The sequence below is a fragment of the Piliocolobus tephrosceles genome, chromosome 2 (genome assembly GCF_002776525.5).
Source record: "Piliocolobus tephrosceles isolate RC106 chromosome 2, ASM277652v3, whole genome shotgun sequence".
Lineage (NCBI taxonomy): Eukaryota > Metazoa > Chordata > Mammalia > Primates > Cercopithecidae > Piliocolobus > Piliocolobus tephrosceles.
Genome location: NC_045435.1, coordinates 84,081,698 through 84,099,917, shown reverse-complemented (window position 1 = coordinate 84,099,917; position 18,220 = coordinate 84,081,698). Strand labels below are relative to the sequence as shown.

Below are 18,220 nucleotides of genomic sequence, written 5' to 3'. Positions count from 1 at the left end.
GAGAATGGCGTAAACCCAGGAGGCGGAGCTTGCAGTGAGCTGAGACACCGCGCCCTCCGCCCGGCTGAACGAGAGGGGGAGCCCCCGCCACAAAAAAAAAAAAAAAAATGAGACTGTGCAGTGCAGGTCAGTGGCTTAGAAGAGTGTTGGGCCTGAGGTTAGGGCTCATCACATGTTAGCCATTACTAGGTGGTCCAGGAAAAGAAAGGAATTCAGTTCTCTTAAAAGGTGTTTATATTGTTGTCTTTTTTTTTTTTTTTTTTTTTTTGAGACGGAGTCTCGCTCTCTCACCCAGCCTGGAGTGCAGTGGCCGGCTCTCTGCTCACCGTAAGCTCCGCCTCCCGGGTTTACGCCATTCTCCTGCCTCAGCCTCCCAAGTAGCTGGGACTACAGGCGCCCGCCACCTCACCCGGCTAGTTTTTTGTATTTTTTAGTAGAGACGGGGTTTCACTGTGTTAGCCAGGATGGTCTCCATCTCCTGACCTCATGATCTGCCCGTCTCGGCCTCCCAAAGTGCTGGGATTACAGGCTTGAGCCACCATGTTGTCTTCTTTTAAAGTTAGTTGGCTAGAACAAAGATCCTTTTCAAAATTGGAATCAGGGGCTATGTTGAACTGTTACAATCTTAACATTGGCTTTAGCATCCAATTTATTTCCATAATTTGTTGTAGTTGCAAAGTACTGAGGCTGTGAATTATAACAGATTTTCTTTTGAACTTGCAGTCTTGCAATTCTCTTCAGTTAAAGCTGAGGTTTGAATCCATCAATGGGGTATTTTAGCTTAAAGTTGAATCACACATATGCCTGACTCCTGCTAGAATGCCTCATCACCAACATAAATTAAAGTGAGACAAAGAGGGCCAGGCACAGTGGCTCATACCTGTAATCCCAGCACTTTGGGAGCCTGAGACAGATGGATCATGAGGTCAGGAGTTCAAGACCAGCCTGGCCAACATGGTGAAACTCCTTCCTACTAAAGATACAAAAAATTAGCCAGGTGTGGTGGGACGCACCTGTAATCCCAGCTACTCCAGAGACTGAGGCAGGAGAATCACTTGAACCCAGGAGGAGGAGGTTGCAGTGAGCATAGATCACACCATTGCACTCCAGCCTGGGTGACAGGGCAAGGCTCCATCTCAAACAAATAAAAAAAAGTGAGACAAGAATTCCACCCCTTAGCATGTGTGTCTCAGCCACACTTGGGGGATGGCCTCAGTGACATGTAATTCACTCCCTGGTTAGTGCCCCACAAATAAGCACACTGCCTGGGCGTGTGCCAAACCGAAGCATCTGGGACTGGCCTGGGGTTTGCGTTGAGTGTAGGTGTATGTGTTTTGAAGTACACTTGTTTGCAGGGCATGTGCGCAGGCATGCTCAGTCAGAATTTAAGTTGCAGGACCACACCCCAGCTAGTGTTTACGTGAAGCCCAAACCTCTGCCCACAGCTGCACACCAACACAGAATCCTGGCAGGTGGTGGGCAGGTGGCGCGGCTGATCTCTTGGTCAGTAACACATTGGGAGGGTGAGTGTTAACAGTTTGTAAACATAGCTGTTATTAAGTTTCTTTTTTTTTTTTGAGACAGAGTCTCACTCTTGTTGCCTAGGCTGGAGTGCAATGATACAATCTCTGCTCACTGCAACCTCCACCTCCCGGGTTCAAGCGAGTCTCCTACCTCAGCGTCCAGAGTAGCTGGGAGTATAGGCATGTACCACCACACCTGGCTAATTTTTGTATTTTTAGTAGAGACAGGGTTTCACCATGTTGGCCAGGCGGGTCTTGAACTCCTGGCCTCAAGTGATTTGCACCCCTTGGCCTCCCAAAGGGCGGGGATTGCAGGGGTGAGCCATCGTGCCAGACAAGAATTGAAAATACATTTCAATTCAGACATTTATGGCACCCCAAAGCAATTCAAGTCCCTTCAGCACAGATTGGGTAGGGCATGTGGGTTAGGGCCACTGACACCCCACCCTCCCTCCTCCTGGCATGGGGAGGCCTGACTCTGCCCACCTTTACTCATGAGCCCACTGTTTGACCGGCGAACTCTCTGAGGAGGCCCGTGTGCTAGGTTTGGGGGCTGAGGCATTTCTGTGCTCCTCTCTGGTTCAGTCTCCCTCCCAAGGTGAAGGACAGCCTGGAAAACCAAGTAGAAAGTATTGGCAGCAGTATGTACTTCCTGTGCCCTAAACAGCAAAATTGTTACACAAATTGCTTTGAGATTCCTTAGAAGTGAAAGCTTTCTCTTTGCTTAGTAGCAACCGGTGGCCCTTTCGTTTCAACTTCCTGTGTGTTCCAGAAATTCCAGCCCTGTCCCCTTAGAGGGGCTGGCATCCAGGGTGATTTCATTTTTCTTTTTGAGAGACAGGATCTTGCTATGTTGCCCAGGCTCGACTCTGAACTTAGGGGCTCAAGCAGTTCTTCTGCTTCAGCCTCCCAAGTAGCTGGGACTACATGCCTAGCCCAGGGTGATTGTTTTTTCTGTGTTCTTTCTGAGCTGACTTCAGCTACCTGAAGAAGTGTGCCATTGGCCGAGTGTGGTGGCTCACGCCTGTAATCCCAACACTTTGGGAGGCCGAGGCGGGCAGATCACTTGAGGTCAGGAGTTTGAGACCAGCCTGGCCAAAATGGTGAAACCCCGTCTCTACTAAAAATACAAAAATTTGCCGGGTGTGGTGGCGCAGGCCTGTGATCCAGCTACTCAGGAGGCTGAGGCAGGAGAATCGCTTGAACCCAGGAGGTGGAGGGTGCAGTGAGCCAAGATCACGCTATTGCACTCTAGCCTGGGAGACGGAACGAGACTCCGTCTCAAAAAAAAAGAAGTGTGCTGTTGAAAGTGAGGGTCGTTTAGTACTGATTGTGCGGAACCCTTTACCCTGAGATAACTGTAAGAGCCTTGTGTCCTGAGAGGCCCTGGAGCTATTCTTGGGGAATTGAGGTGGGCAGAGATTGGCAGCCCTTGGATGGAACCTGCTCAGCTCCAGGCGATCTGATAGCAGGGAGGATTGCGAAATGCAGATCTATAGATGGGGCGTGGTTCTCAAAACCATCCGTGGAGAAACAAGCCTTTGGATCACTGCAGGCTCTTCCTTATCTTCAGTTCTTCACAGCTGCCAAGGAAAATGTCATTTAGCTTATGTGGTTTCAAGAGACTGAAGTTAAACTTCAGAGCACACCCATCACCTCTGCCCTCACTTTCAGCCAGAGCCCTGTCCTGCTCCGCGCCTGCTGCGCCCCTCTCCTTGCCCTTTTCCATTCGGCCGTGCACCCTGCCCGTCCCTTAAAGCTGAGGCTCCGTGTGCTCATTTTGCTCCCTTTGCTTTTTGTCCGGGGGTACAGCAAGGAGTTATTCTCATGCTGTAAATAAGCTGAATTTCAAGCAGATTAAATGAATAAACACATTTTTTTTAAAGATTCCATAAAGGACCGAAAGAAAATTAGGAGAATATTTTTATAATTGTGGAGTGAGAGAAGAGGCCCAAGAAGTCATGAAGGATAAAAAAAAAATAGAGGTTAAACAATGTAAAAATGAAAAATCTCTGTCAGAAAAAGAACCATGAACAAAGATAGAAGGTATACGCAGACTGGGAGGAAATGTTTACAACGTATAAACCACCATTAAAATGGCCACAGTGTATAAAAGATAAGAGAGACAAACAACACAAGAGAAAAACAGGAAAAGGACACTCTGTCTCCTGTGTCTTTAGAATCCCATAAACACGTGAATTGCTTGTCCGGGTGAAAGCGATGTTCCCAATGTTCCTGTGAGTTATGAAGATTATGCAGCTTCCATCTGGAGCTGTTTACGAAAAGGCCTGTTGGCTGCCATCTGTCGATGAGTTAAAATTCTTACCTATGGGATGTGGGGGTGGGACGCTGAAGGCCTTGGGGGGCACTGCCAACCCCACAGTTATTACACTGAAGTGCTGAGGCAACTGGTTTTATATGCAGAGGCCCAAGGCCAAGGACTTGCGTGTGGCTTTGCTGGTTTTTAGCCATGTAAACTTGAGGGTGTCAGCACTTGTCCACCTCAGTTTGTTCATTTGTGAAACGGAGTTCCAGATAGAAGCTTCCATCGCTGGGTGCAGTGATTCACGCCTGTAATGCCAACAATTTGGGAGGCCGAGGTGGGAGGATCTCTTGGGGTCAAAAGTTCAAGAGCACCCTGGGCAACATAGTGAGACCCTGTCTCTACAAAATATTTTCTTAAAAATTAGTTGGTTGGCTGGGGGCAATGACTCGTGCCTGTAATCCCAGCACTTTGGGAGGCTGAGGTGGGCAGATCAGTTGAGGTCAGGAGTTTAAGATCAGCCTCACCAACATGGTGAAACTCTGTCTCTACTAAAAATACAAGAATTGGCCGGGCACCATGGCTCATGCCTGTAATCCCAGCTACTCATGAGGCTGAGGCAGGAGAATGGCTCCAACCTGGGAGGCAGAGGTTGCAGTGAGCCGAGATTATACCCCTGCACTCCAGCCTGGGCAACAGAGCAAGACTTCATCTCAAAAAAAAAAAAAGCAGGTCATTCTGAGCACACCTATAGTCCCAGCTACTTGGGAGGTTGAGGCAGGAGGATTGCTTGAGCCCAGGAGTTCCAGGCTGCAGTGAGCTATGGTTATACTATTGCACTCAGCCTGAGTGACAGAGAAAAACCCCGTCTCTATTTAAAAAAAAAAAAAAAAGGCAGTTATCTCTTTTCCTCTTGTGGGATGTTGGGAGGATTCAGGAACCTTAAGTGGCTCAGGCCATGACCCAGTATGAATTAGGATCTGGGGTGTTGTTTGTATGACTAGAGGCTTGTCCTTTTTCTGCCTCCTTCATCGCATCATTTAAAAAGGAAATCCTTCCCACTTCTTTCTTGGGACCCTGGGACTGAGTGTTACTGTTGTGAATCTGGAAGGGATGAGCACAAGAAGAAAGCAAGCATTCACTCTTTTCCTGAGACAGGTTTGAAACATGAAAGTGGAAGTGGTCATTCCCAGGGGGAGGGTTAGCTCTGGGCGGTCCTTCATCCCACCAGGGTGATAGGAGCCTCTCTTCCAGAAAAAAACAGGACTTTTCTGTCTGCTACACCCTCTCCTAGGAACACCCAGAGCCAGTTTTGGGAGCTGCTGGCTTCCCAAAAGCCCTTAGCGTAATGGAGCTCTGCTGGCCTCCTGCGCTACAGAGCCCTTGGCCCTGTGGACTGGAGTCACAGCATTAGGCTGGTTTCCCTTCTGCTTTGGAGGAGACATTTCAGGTATCCATATAACTAGAATATTGAGTTTCCCTTTCTAAGCTTGCTTCATTGTAGGTTTATGCCCTCCTTTCTTTAACTTTCTAGAGAGATGGCACTGGCACAACAGAGGGGATAGATAGCAGGGAATGTGCAAATCCCAGGGACTGGGGGCAGGTGGACTTCTTGAGGGCAAATTTTGTTTTCTCTGCAGGAGATAAATGGCATCACTGCAGCACTGGCTGAAGAGCTCTTTGAGAAAGGTATGTGGCCACAGGTCCCTGAAACACTGGGCATAAGTTGTGTAGTTTTATGAGGCGGGCAGAGGCACAGGATGACACAGAAGTCACTCTGGAGCCCACCTACCTGCCCTGTAGGTGGCCAGGTCTGAGGAGCTGTGGTCCCTCAGTGCTCTTGAGTACCATGTGAGGGGCTCAGCCCAGACTTGGGCTCTGTTCCAAAGCCCTGTGGTGGGTGCTGGAAGGTGGGTAGCACGCTGCTCCCTCACACCTGATTTGTGCTTACCTGAAAGGGCTCAGATGGCAGATAGAAGCTGACCCTGGGTCCCATCCCTGCCAGAGAGCACAGTTATAGTAGCTAATGTGTGATGAATGCCTCCTGTTAGCATCTTACTGCCTTCCCCCAAGAGCCACAGGTATAGGTGAGGATACAGGGTCAGAGGACCAGTCACCAACCTGAGGGCACATGACTGGGAGGAGTGGAGCGAGGACCAAGCAGCAGGTATTTGGGCTCAGAACCCATCCTGCTCCCAGGCTTTGTGCCGTGCTGGCACCATAGGCCTGCGCCTGTCCTGGGTGTTTGCATTTCAGAGGTTGCAGCATAGGTCTGTCACCCAGAATGCTGCCTCTCCCGGCAGCCTCACTCTGGCTCAGTGCCTTTGGTCTCAACTCGGCCTCACTCCTTCCTCAGTGGCTCCCCAGCCTCACAGCCCCACAATCCTGCCCTGCCCTCCTGTGTCATCACATGTCTAGGGTTGCCCTATGCCTAGCAGGCACCCAGGAGGGCAGCAGCTCCTGCATGCCCAGGGCCCTGGCTTTGCCTTGACACAGTGGGTGCTTGCCAACTGCTTGTTGACAGAAAAGATATGGAAATCCCAGGTGCATGAGGGCTGGGGCTGCGGCTGGACACTTATCCTTCAGGGCATGGCTCTTGCAGGAGAACAGCTCCTGGGGGCCGGCGAGGTCTTTGCCATTGGACCCCTGCAGCTGTATGCCGTCACGGAGCAGCTGCAGCAGGGAAAGCCCACGTGCGCCAGTGGGGATGCCAAGACTGACCTCGGGCACATCCTCGACTTCACCTGTCGCCTTAAGTACCTTAAGGTAAAGCTGCAGCAGCTCAGTTGTGGAGAGCCCCTCAGTCGGTGGGGGTGCAGCCTGCGAGGGACTGGCTGGCAGTTTGTGTGAAGGAGACCATGGGGGGACACTTGGTGGAAGGAAGGCCTCCTGGTTATTCTTGGCACTGTGCTTCTGGCTGGGGGCACCAGGGGGCAGTCGTGACCCAGTGTCCTATTAAGTCTTGGCCTGAGCCTGCTTTGTTGAAGGCAGAAGTGGTCCAAGTTGTCTTCAACTTGTCAGCTGCTGCAGCACTCCCCGATGGGTGTGCGGTGCTGTTCCCAATTTAAGCCTTATCTTTGGCCTCAGGTTTCTGGCACAGAAGGACCTTTTGGGACCAGCAACATTCAGGAGCAGCTCCTGCCATTCGACCTATCAATATTCAAGTCCCTGCATCAGGTGGAGGTAAGGCCCGGCGCTGCCGGAGTGCAGGAAGGCCGAGCCCTGCACAGCATCCTCTTGCTCCCAACTCTGTGGCTAGGAAGTGTTTGTGATGCTGGGTGTCCTGGTTTAATCATAAGGTGCTGTGCTTTCGTGTTTGGCAGTATGTGACAGGTTCTGCGTAGGTGACCAGGCCCTCTGAAGGCGGAGAAAGAGAGGCCTCTCCTGTCCCTGGCTGGTCTGCACGCCTCTGTCCTGGCGTGAGCTGCAGGGGTGGTTAGCCAGGGTGGAGCACCAGCAGCTGGCTCCTTCTGGGCCTCCTCATAGAGGCAGGGGGCATGTGTACCTCAAGTTCAAGTCCTGGGAAGTCATCCTGCGGGTCAGACAGAGCCAGATACGAGTCTGTATTTCCCAAGGCCTGTTGGCAAAGAGCTTCGAGGATGCCCTGCCTCTGGGGCACCCACACAAGAAACACTGCGTTTATCACTACTGGGCTCCTTGGTTTGCAATGCCAATTTTAGCATTTTTGAAAAGAAAAGAGAGTCAGTAATGATACAAAAAAGTGTTTTAAAGCATAATATTTTGAGCATGGGTTTGGTGTTCTGCCCTGTGGCTCCATGTCTCCTTGATTGAATCTTCACAGCAGCCCTGTGAAGAGGACACTTTTATTTCCATTTTACAGTTGGGGAAACTGAGGCTTGGGCAGATAAGGAAGTTTGGCCAGGGCCACACAGTTAATGAGTGGAAAGCTGGGATTTGAATTCAGCTGAGACTGCGTTCAGAGCCTATGCTGCGCACTGGGCTATTCTGTCTACAGCGGTCTCGGGAAACTTGTGGTGTGTCCTGCTGCCGAGTGAGGACAGGGAAGTGAAGAGAAAACCTGACCCAGCCCTGCCAAGCAGACCGAGGCTCTGGATCTATGTCTGTGGGTGTGCTGGGGCAGGTGGCTCGGGGAGTGTGCTTTGGTCTGTGGCTTGCCCCTCCTCACCACCCGACAGCTGAGTTCCATGGAGTGGGGGCTGGGTGAACAGGGAGACCCACCCCACTCGCTGTGCTGTGGAGGCCGCTTGTTCTCCCCAGCAGTTTCCATGACCCACACTTTATGTTCACCTACCAAGCCCCAGGCAGCCCTTACAGAGGAAATGGAATTTGTGGTCCATTGTGAGTCTGAGAGGCCAGGCATCTTTCTTACTAGATACTTCAGGGAATGTTTGGTCAGCACTGACATTGGGAAAAAGAGAGACTTTGGTTTTGAGTGGCCTCCCGTCTCTGAGGATTTGGGTTGCCCGTCGTTGTGCTCTTGTATGGGGGTGGGGAACACCTGTATCTGGAGACTTCTGATGGAGCAAGGATTCTGTTTCTGAGATGCAGCTGTTCCTCGTTCCAGATAAGTCACTGTGATGCTCAGCACATCAGAGGGCTGGTCGCATCAAAGCCCACCTTAGCCACGCTGAGTGTCCGCTTCTCAGCAACCTCGATGAAGGTAAGCTTCACGTATATCCTGCCTGGGGCAATGTCTGTGGGTCAGGGTCCTGGGCTGTGGTCTCCACCACTGAGGATGGGTGAGGACACTGCTATGTCTGGCAGTATTCAGAGGCTGGACCTTCTGTGGGGAAGCCACACACTCATGGGGGGCCTCCGAGCACTTGACAGCCCCTGGGACACTTTAGTTCACATCTGCATTGAAAGTTCATGTTGTTAACAGGCATTTTAAGGAACTTGGCTTTTTTCCCCCCCAAAAATAAAAAATGTCATTGGTGTTTTTGTTTTGTTTTGTTTTTGTTTTGAGATAGAGTCTCGCTGTGTGGCCCAGACTGGAGTGCAGTGGTATGATCTCAGCTCACTGCAACCTCTACCTCCTGGGTTCAAGCGATTCTCCTACCTCAGCCTTCCAAGCAGCTGGGATTACAGATGCCCACCACCACACCCCACTAAGTTTTGTATTTTTGGTAGAGACAGAGTTTTACCATGTTGGCCAGGCTGGTCTCGAACTCCTGACCTCAAGTGATCCGCCAGCCTCAGCCTCCCAAAGTGCTGGGATTACAGGCCTGAGCCACTTTGCCCAGCCTTCATTGGTTTTTTAATGAACAAATTGCTAAGCTGTGGCAAGTGGTGGGACCTTTATTAATTAGATTAATAACTAAGCTTAGATTGTTCCTCTAAGCTTTAGCAATCCCTGGCTAAGCCCTCATTTGTATCTTTTTCTCCATGGGCTTGATTAGAAGGTGAGGTTGTGGAAATGCTAGGCCCTGTTGTTTATATGTGATCAGCAGAAACATTCAAATTGGGAATGTGTGTTTCTGTTTACCTTTTTATGTATTACATCTTGCCAATATTAAAATCTTTCCCCGGGTATAGAAAAGGCAGGTCATGGTTAATATTATGACCTAAGGCTCCTGATCAAGACTTAGGTTTGGGCCAGGTGTGGTGGCTCATGCCTATAATCCTAGCATTTTGGGAGGCTAAGGCAGGAGGATTCCTTGAGTCCAGGAGTTGGAGACCAACCTGGGCAACATAGGGAGACCTTGTCTCTTAAAAAAAAAAAAAAAAGGATTTGGTGAAAAATACTCCTCTTGAGGCTTGCAGAGAGTGTATTGGGCCACCTGGTCCCTCTCCGAGCACTTCTTGCTATCTTGCTGAAGGAGCCCAGGGTGACCCATTGTGAGAAGAAAGGTCTTGTCAAAACAAATAGGCCTGCCTTCCTCCATTTTGATGGTCTCTGGGCTCTGTGCTACTCCCCTCGTCTTAGCATTTTCTGACTTTATCCCTGTGAAATAACGGTTTTAAAGGCCTGGTGTCCGCAGTGAGGACCACATCATCAGCTTGGAAAGCACAGCTGCCTGGAAACCGTGAATTCTCACCTTCAGCTTCTGAGAAGCTAGAAAAGGCGGCTGGCTGGCCAGTAGCAGTGGCTGGCACCTATAATCCCAGCACTTTGAGAGGCCAAGGCGGGAGGATCACTTGAGCCCAGGAGTTTGAGACCAGTCTGGGCTATGTAGGGAGACCTTGTTTCTACAGAAAAAAAAAATGTTTTAATTAGCTGGGCAAGGTGGCGTGCGTCTGTAGTCCCAGCTACTCAAGAGGCTGAGGTGGGAGGATTTGCTTGCGCCTGCGAGTTTGAGGCTGCAGTGAGCCATGATGGTGCCACTGCACTCCAGCCTGGGCGACAGAACGAGACTGTGTCTCAAAGAACAAACGGCTAGGTGCTGTGGGTCACGCCTGTAATCCCAGCACTTTGGGAGGCTGAGGTGGGTGGATCACCTGAAGTCAGGAGTTTGAGACCAGCCTGGCCAACATGGTGAAGCCCTTATCTCTGTTAAAAATGCAAAAATTAGCCAGGCGTGGTGGTACACACCTCTAGTCCCAGCTACTGGGGAAGCTAAGGCAGGAGGATCACCTGAGCCTGCGAGGCAGAGGTGGCAGTGAACTGAGATTGCGCCACTGCACTCCAGCCTGGGTGACAGAGTGAGACTCCATCTCAAAAAAGAGAAAAAGCCAGAAAAGGCATCACCAGGTCACCAAGGCAAAGGCCCTTTGGGCTTGAAAAGCATTGCTCCTAAAGCAGGACCTGGACGTATTCTAAGTGGCTGTTATGTGGTGAATTGTTCAGCTTTGAACGATTTCACAATCGTTTAAAGACATAGGAACCAAAGGCCTGCTTTAATGCAAGTTTACTTCCACATGCTAAATATGCTCCAGCCCTTCCTTAAATTCTGCAATGACTGTGTTCCCAGTGAGTGTTGCGTGAGGGCCCAAGTGTGGTGCTCAACAGATGTTTTTATGCAGGAAGTCCTTGTTCCTGAAGCCTCAGAATTTGATGAGTGGGAGCCTGAAGGCACAGCCCTAGAAGGCCCTGTGACTGCCGTCATCCCCACTTGGCAGGCATTGACCACGCTTGACCTGAGCCACAACAGCATCTCCGAGATCGACGAGTCTGTGGTATGCTCTCAGCAGCAGGTGCCAGGGGTTTCTCTGATCCCACCAAACCCTGAGTTTGAGTATTTAACTCAGCTTTTTCAGGAAGGACCACAGAAAACCTATATCTAGTGCTCTCTGCATTGCCTGCTATTTTAAGTTAATCATAAAATGGGGGCCGGGTGCGGTGGCTCATGCCTGTAATCCCAGCACTTTGGGAGGCCGAGGCGGGAGGATCACCTGAGGTCAGGAGTTCAAGACCAGCCTGACCAACATGGTGAAACCCCGTCTCTACTAAAAATACAAAAATTAGCCGGGCGTGGTGGCGGGCACCTGTAATCCCAGCTACTTCGGGAGGCTTAGGCAAGAGAATCACTTGAGCCCAGGAGGCAGAGTTTGCAATAAGCTGAGATAGCGCCACTGCATTCCAGCCTGGGTGACAGAGTGAGACTCTGTCTCAAAAGAAAAAAAATGGGATCATTTAAAATTGGTGAGGTGGTGCTTAGAGACAAATAAAACATATGAATTTCATGTAAATTTGGTAAACTATAACCACACTAAGTGATGATATTTACTCCAAAGAGTGGGGCAGAAAAATCACTCCTTAGATGACAGATGTGCCCATAGAATAATGACATCCAGAGGGCATTTGGGCAGTAAGAGTGTCATTCCTGTGTTTGCGCTGCTTAGGGAGTGTGGGCAGGGTTGAAGAAGGACAGACTCCCTTCTCTGTCTGGGATCTTGCCGTGTGTCATTTTCACAAGCCAAGTGTTCCATGAAAACAATGAGTAGTGCCCAGCACTGGGGGCCCTGTGTGCGCCTTTGGAGGTGCTACTGGCTGGGCAGTGGGAGGTGTGGTCCTGCAGGGACAGCCTGTGGGAGTCCGTGGTCAGGAGGAAGCGTCCTGGGGTGCCCGTCCACTGTATGGAGGACCATATTTGGGGTCCGGACCCTACAGTAACATCGGATGTTCTTTTCTTTCACAAGAAACTGATCCCAAAGATTGAGTTCCTGGACCTGAGTCACAATGGATTGCTGGTTGTGGACAATTTGCAGGTAATGCCTTTGAAGACCAGTGCTGCCCGCACACACTCCCCAGGCCCCTTTCTGAGAGTTCAGGAGACTGATGCAGCCTTGGGAATTTGGCCATACCCAGGGGTTGTAAGGGCAGGGGTTGCTGTCTTCCCTTTAGGATCCCAGCAATGCACTGAGTGATTGTTGCTCTAGTTCCAAAGAATTAGGAAGCATGAATAAATACAAACCAAGCATGATGATGCACCTCCATCCTGAAGGTGGACAGCCATGTTTTCAATGCCCACCCCAACTGTCTGCAGGGGTGCCACTGTGCTGTGGCATGTGCGGCAGAGAAGAGGGACTTCCCTTCCTAAAATAACTGTCAGAGTGACTTGCAGAACTGGGTAGTTTGGGTTGGAAGGCCCATCCTGCCATTAGTGTCAGGCCCCTATCTTTGGAGACTTGACCTGAGCCACTTTACGCTGTTCTCCACACCACTGTAGCACCTGTATAACCTTGTGCATCTGGACCTGTCCTACAACAAGCTCTCCTCCTTGGAAGGGCTTCACACCAAGCTGGGGAACATCAAGACCTTAAACCTGGCAGGCAACCTCCTGGAGAGTCTGAGTGGCCTACACAAGCTCTACTCACTGGTCAACCTGGATCTCCGGGACAACAGGATCGAACAGGTGAGCCCACGGACCTCGCGATTTTGGGATTTCTGGGCCTTGGTGTGTATCATGTTAAAGAAGAATGTTAAGATTCCTTTCATTTAAAAGAGACCATGAAACGTGTTGGCGTGTTGCTGAAGTGTTAAGAGAAGGGACCAAAGGGGATGGAACTCATACCTTGCAGATGGAGGAGGTCCGGAGCATAGGCAGCCTCCCGTGTCTGGAGCACGTGTCTCTGCTGAACAACCCTCTGAGCATCATCCCCGACTACCGGACCAAGGTGCTGGCTCAGTTCGGAGAGAGGGCCTCAGAGGTGAGCCCCAGCGCAGTCAGAAGAGCCCAGGGAGACCCTCGGGATGCAGTCAAGTCTGCATGGGTGGTAGGGGGATATATGTCCATTGTTCTACCCTTGCCTGCTTTAGAAGGAGATCCTGTCCCTTGAGGGCTTTCCGGTTCTGGGAAGTCCACTATCTCCCCCAGGAAAAGGCTCCCTTGCATCTCCTGCCCCTCCTGTCTGGGATAACAATGTTTATTCTAGGAAAGGGTCAGAAATAAGATCCTTAAAGTATTCATATCTCCTGGACAACTTGTGGCCATAGTGCCTGACCGTAAACCCAAAGGGTTTGCCTTTGTCAGTGTAGCCCAGCCTGGTGTCTGCTGCCCCTTGCTGTGTCTGTGCACCTGCCACGATGCTGACCAGACACACTTAACCAGGTTCACCCATCGCCTGGGCCTGGAGCAGGCCCCTTGATTCTCTGGTTGGTCCTTGGACCTTCTGTTCTCCCCAAATCCCAGGTCAGAAAATAGCTGGGAACTATTTGCGTCCCACCTCCCTCTTTTTGGCCCCAAGTGCCCCTTCGTCCACACAGTCACAAGACCACGAGATGCCATCTCCCCTCCTGGGCTCCAGACCTTGGGAAGCTCCCAGGCCACAGAGTGTCAGCTCCTGTCCAGGCCCTTGGGACCTTCCCTCATTCAACCACCCTACCCAACCCCCGACTGCCTGCCAGCCGCCACTCCCTCCTGCATTTGCAGGTGGGGCCTGCCCTTTCCCACTGCTCTTTTGAGAGTCTGCCTCCCGCCTCTAACTGGGGACTTAGTTCAAGTTGCCCAAGAGTTTGCTGCTCCTGTTCTTGGTGAAGGACTCCAGAGATAGATGTGGGGCCTCCCTGGACCCTTCCAAGGCACTCCCAGGTCTCTTCCATGAGTAGTGGAAAGCCGCCTCCGAGCAGGCTGAGCCTCCCTCAGCCTGTGGTGTCCTCGCATGGCCTGGCCCACAGCAGGCGCTCATGCCCCTCAGCAGGGCCCCACCATCCTCCTGCCGTGCTGACTAGTCCCCATGCTGATAGCTACTTTCTGGATGCTCTAGGTCTGTCTGGATGACACAGTGACCACAGAGAAGGAGCTGGACACGGTGGAAGTGCTGAAAGCAATTCAGAAAGCCAAGGAGGTCAAGTCCAAACTGAGCAACCCAGAGAAGAGGGTGGGTTTGTGTGGCAGGTGGGAGGGCAGTGGTACAGAGCCAGCCGGGAGAGGAGCCAGTTCGGGGGGCTTGGGCCATGGGACTGCTCAGGGCTGCCAAGTTGCCAAGTCCAAGCTGCGCTCCTCCCTGGCTGCATGACCTCGGGCAAGTCGTGGTCTCTGTATTCTCTGTGGGTTGGGGACAGTGGTAAGTTCCTGCAGTAAGGATGGGATGAGACCATCTTCACCACCCCCTTGGTGGGAACCGTTGCGCTCCCTCGTCACGCCCTTGGCCTTGAGGAGCTCTGTGCTTCCTCTTCTGTCCGGGGCTGACGCAAGCACTTGTCCTCAGGGTGGCGAAGACTCCCGGCTCTCAGCTGCCCCCTGCATCAGACCCAGCAGCTCCCCTCCCACTGTGGCTCCCGCATCTGCCTCCCTGCCCCAGCCCATCCTCTCCAACCAAGGTAATCGTGTATGTATCTTGCTTCTAGTGGAGCCACACAGCCCTGCCTGGGCCTCCTGGCTGGGCTGGGGTTGGGGAAGAGGTGCCAGCACCAGCTTCTGACAGGGTCAGACACAGGGAGGGCGGTGCCTTCTGCAGGCTGGTCCTCGCGGGGGGACACGTGGCAGGGGTGCCTGGCCTGATGCCAGCTGTTGCTTGCTTGGTGAGGACTCCCGATTGCTCTGATGCCCACATCCAGCTCCTCTAGGAGACCGCAGGGTATCTGACAGGCCCTGAGGCTGCCCTCTGGACAGACTCAGGCCTGTTGGCTCATGGGACCCATTCCCTCGCCGGCAGCACAAGCAGGTTGGCTTCTGGTTACAGGAAGCCAGGCTTGTGACTATACTGTCTGGAGCCCGAATCCCTGTGCAGGGAAAAGCTTGCTTTTATCATTGCCTCATCTCTGTGGTGTGACCCAGCCCCAGAACACCATGTTTGTGGGGCCAAGATGGGCCATCTGTGTCCCTGTGGACCCATGGAAGACCAGGCCCATTCGTCTGCCCACTGTCTTAGCGTTTTCAAAGGGCTTTCACCTCTGAACCCAGGCATCCTCGGAGATGAGTGAGTGAAGCAGGTCCCATGAGCGTGTCTGCTGGCCTGGCCCCCACGGAAGAGGGGAGGGTGTGCCGTCCCGAGTGGAGCCAAGGCTCGGGACACGCAGGAAAGGACGCCGCCTGCCCGGGCTCCTGGAGACGCAGAACTTGGTGTGAGGTCTTGGGAAAACAGTTCAACCCGATGTTTTAAGAGCCAGAAAAACATTCCCACCCCTTGACCTGGTAACCCCACTGGTGGGGATTTTCTCTTAGAGGGATAAGATACTGGGAAGGGGAGGTGAAATGCTCACCACTGCCAAAACACGGGCTGCAACTGCAACATCGGAGGATGAGAGGGAGAGTCGGCTGTGGCGCAGAATGCTCGGCAGCCCTCCCAGCAGGGACAGGAAGACTGGGCAGGAAGAGGGGAGAAGCACTCAAGTTAAGGCAAAAGGCCCGACGCAAAGCAACACACTGAGGTCACACCCATGAGATGTGGAAGAGAATTCCATCGCGTGGAGCGATGGGGTTAGGTGCCAGGATGATTGCCCATTTTGCTTCTGTCAGACTCTTGACTAAGGATTTCTGGTTGCATTTTATTACATAAAAGCCAGGGAGGTTATATCACGATGAGGACGCGTCCCTGAGGCCGCCTCCTGCAACGCAGCCAAGCGAGCCTGTGAAGGCACCATATGACTATAGGCTTCTGGGGACAGGGAGCTGCATCTGCTTCTCAAGGCCGGGGACATGGCCGTTTCTGTCAGCATCTGTTGATCAGTGAGTGAGTGAATGGGCAGGTAGAGCAGGAGCCAGTGAAGAGCAGGTCCTGGGTGGGTTGGGATGCACTGTGCCCCCAGGCTGCAGCTGCAGCCAGCCCCCCACGTTGTTGGAGAAGCCTTTGCACCAGCTCAGCCCCCTCCTCACTCCCCTCATGCCCTGGGGACACTCTGCAGAGGGGCACTCTGCAGTCTGTCCCCGCCATCACTGGACTTCTGGACATTGCCTCCAGATTTGCACCTCTTCAATAAAACTGCAGTGGATGTCTTTGTGTGCACCTCTCTTTCCTTTTGGTGAGAAACAGCAAAGGTCGGACCCCTAAGGACTCTCCTGATGTCTCCGCTCTATCTGCTGAGTGCCCTTTCTGACCACTTGTTTGTACAGGCCACGGTCCAGGGCGGGAGCAGATAGACTCTCCCTGTCCCTGTCCACATTTCCTTGTGTCCAAATGGGGCTTGTTGGGGGGTAGTGGCAAAAGGCATTGGTCTTTTTCTCACTGATTCAGAGGCCTCCCCGTGTGTTTGTTCAGCCGCGTGTTCCTGGGTCTTGCTTGGATGGGCAGGGTTTTTTTAGTGCATGGGAGCAGCTTTGCTGACCCATGCCTGTTGCTTCCAGCCTGGTTCCCGAGAAGGGAGCCTACTTGTGAATGAACTGGGCACTCGGACCTGCCTGAAGGGGGCGCTGTCCAGACAACACCCAGCCTCCCATCGTGGCAGGTGCTGTCAGAGCCATGGATGGTTGTGACTCTAGGGGTGGTTGCCAGAGTTGATTGTCCAGCCAGGCCCAGGGGCTGAGAGGAGGCTGTGTGGAGAGGTGATTAGGAGCCAGGGCTCGGTCAGCTGAGTTTGCATCCCAGCTTCCTAGCTGTGGGACCTCAAGCAACGTGTAGCCCCTCTGAAGCTGTTTTCTCAACTGTGAAGTGGACGCACCCTACTTCATTGATTCTAAGGCACGCATTTCCACCTGGCGACTTCTCTGAAATTGAGGTGCGTCGTTCAGTCAGTGGCGTCTCATAGTCGCTGTCAGCCAGCTGGTATTCGAGATGGAGTCGTGGAAAACCCGTGGACACCTTCTGCTAGGACCAAGATGGCACCACCTGCCGCATCTTAGATTTGATGAAATGTGGTAAATAACGAGAGGCATGCATGAGCGAATGCTGGGGAGGCGCTTGGCACTGCCCAGAGCTCCACAGAGGTGGTTGATAGGGCTGCCCTTTCCCACATCCTTAGTGGGGGGTTCAAGATGACCCAGACCGTGCCCCTTGGGGAGCTTGGAGCCATGCGGGAGGATGAGCCATGTGCTAGAGGAGAACAGGGCAGGATGGTGTGGGGCTTTTGTAGACTGTCTAGAGCAGAGAAGGTCTGCAGTGCAGGTGGTGTCTGAGGTGAATCTTGAAGGATGGATAGGAGTTGAACATTAGCAGGCAGAGGGTGGATTGCAGGAGAGCAGTGACCTGGGCAGGTGCCCAGGGAGGCCCGTCAGGGTGCTTCATGCATGGCTGTGTGCTTGCCAGCCTTCCTGCCTGCCTACCCCCTGCTGCTTTGCTTTGTGGGGGTGTCTGAGCTTGGGCCCACCTGCCTGCCTCACTTGTGGGCAGAGGACCCAGGCTGTGTGAGTTGTCCTGTCCCGGGGAGCAGCTGAGCTGGTCGGGGCTCTCGACCTGTGGGGCTCAGAGGGCTCGGGATCATCTCACCGGGCTGTGGCGATGCTGGGCTGTGGAGGCAGGCCTGGGGCTCCTGTAGGCCTCAGTGAGACTGGCAGCTGATGCCCAGTGTTCACCCTGCTGGCCGCAGTCAGGAGCATGTTCACAAAGGCTTGACCTTCAAGCGGTCTAGAGGTGATCTGAAGTGGAGTAACAGGTCCAGATAGGCTACATTCATAAAAAAGCTTCAGCAGGTTTTAGGAACACTATGCATTTATGGGATGCAGTGGGTCAGAGTGCTGCTGTCCATGGGAGGTGGCCCCAGGGCAGGTCAGTGGGCACGTCCTGAGGTAAGTGGGACTGTGGATGTGCGCTCAGGCTGGACTCAGCAGCCTTGCTGGATACCAAGGCCTGTGAGGGCTGGCCCCCTGGTGAATTGTCCCATGCCCTGTGTATTTGTGAGTCCTGCAGAGATGACAAATCAGGGAACGGGATCATGTCTAGTCACCGTCTGGGAAAATGCTCCAGGAGTGAACACATTTCAGGCTCTTGACGATGTACCTCCAAACTCTTCGGATGGGTGGGCCAGCTCGCATGTCTGTGACGGCCTCTGCCCAGTGAGGTCAGAGCCAGGCCACACAGTCGGTCTGACTTTGGCAAAAGTTGAGAGGCAAAAGTTGCCTCTTGTTTCAGCTTGCCTTTCTTTGTGTACTTCTGAGAGCGAGCATTCTTTTCATGTTCTAGCCACCGGCCGTTCTTC

General features: G+C 52.6%; 1 protein-coding gene across 4 annotated transcripts in view; it reads left to right on the top strand.

The window, feature by feature from the left end:
* Positions 1-18,220, top strand: part of NISCH (nischarin) — a 42,680-nt gene that overhangs the window by 15,190 nt on the left and 9,270 nt on the right. For 3 of the 4 annotated variants that reach the window (XM_023195616.2, XM_023195615.2, XM_023195617.3), the window contains 10 exons: positions 5,427-5,475; positions 6,389-6,552; positions 6,874-6,969; positions 8,333-8,428; positions 10,732-10,884; positions 11,848-11,916; positions 12,378-12,563; positions 12,730-12,858; positions 13,915-14,028; positions 14,359-14,470. In XM_023195616.2, coding sequence (XP_023051384.2) covers positions 5,427-5,475; positions 6,389-6,552; positions 6,874-6,969; positions 8,333-8,428; positions 10,732-10,884; positions 11,848-11,916; positions 12,378-12,563; positions 12,730-12,858; positions 13,915-14,028; positions 14,359-14,470 — 1,168 coding nt within the window. Of the gene's footprint in view, positions 1-5,426; positions 5,476-6,388; positions 6,553-6,873; positions 6,970-8,332; positions 8,429-10,731; positions 10,885-11,847; positions 11,917-12,377; positions 12,564-12,729; positions 12,859-13,914; positions 14,029-14,358; positions 14,471-15,053; positions 16,086-18,220 lie in introns of those variants that run through there. The other variant, XM_023195618.2, reaches the window with a different exon arrangement.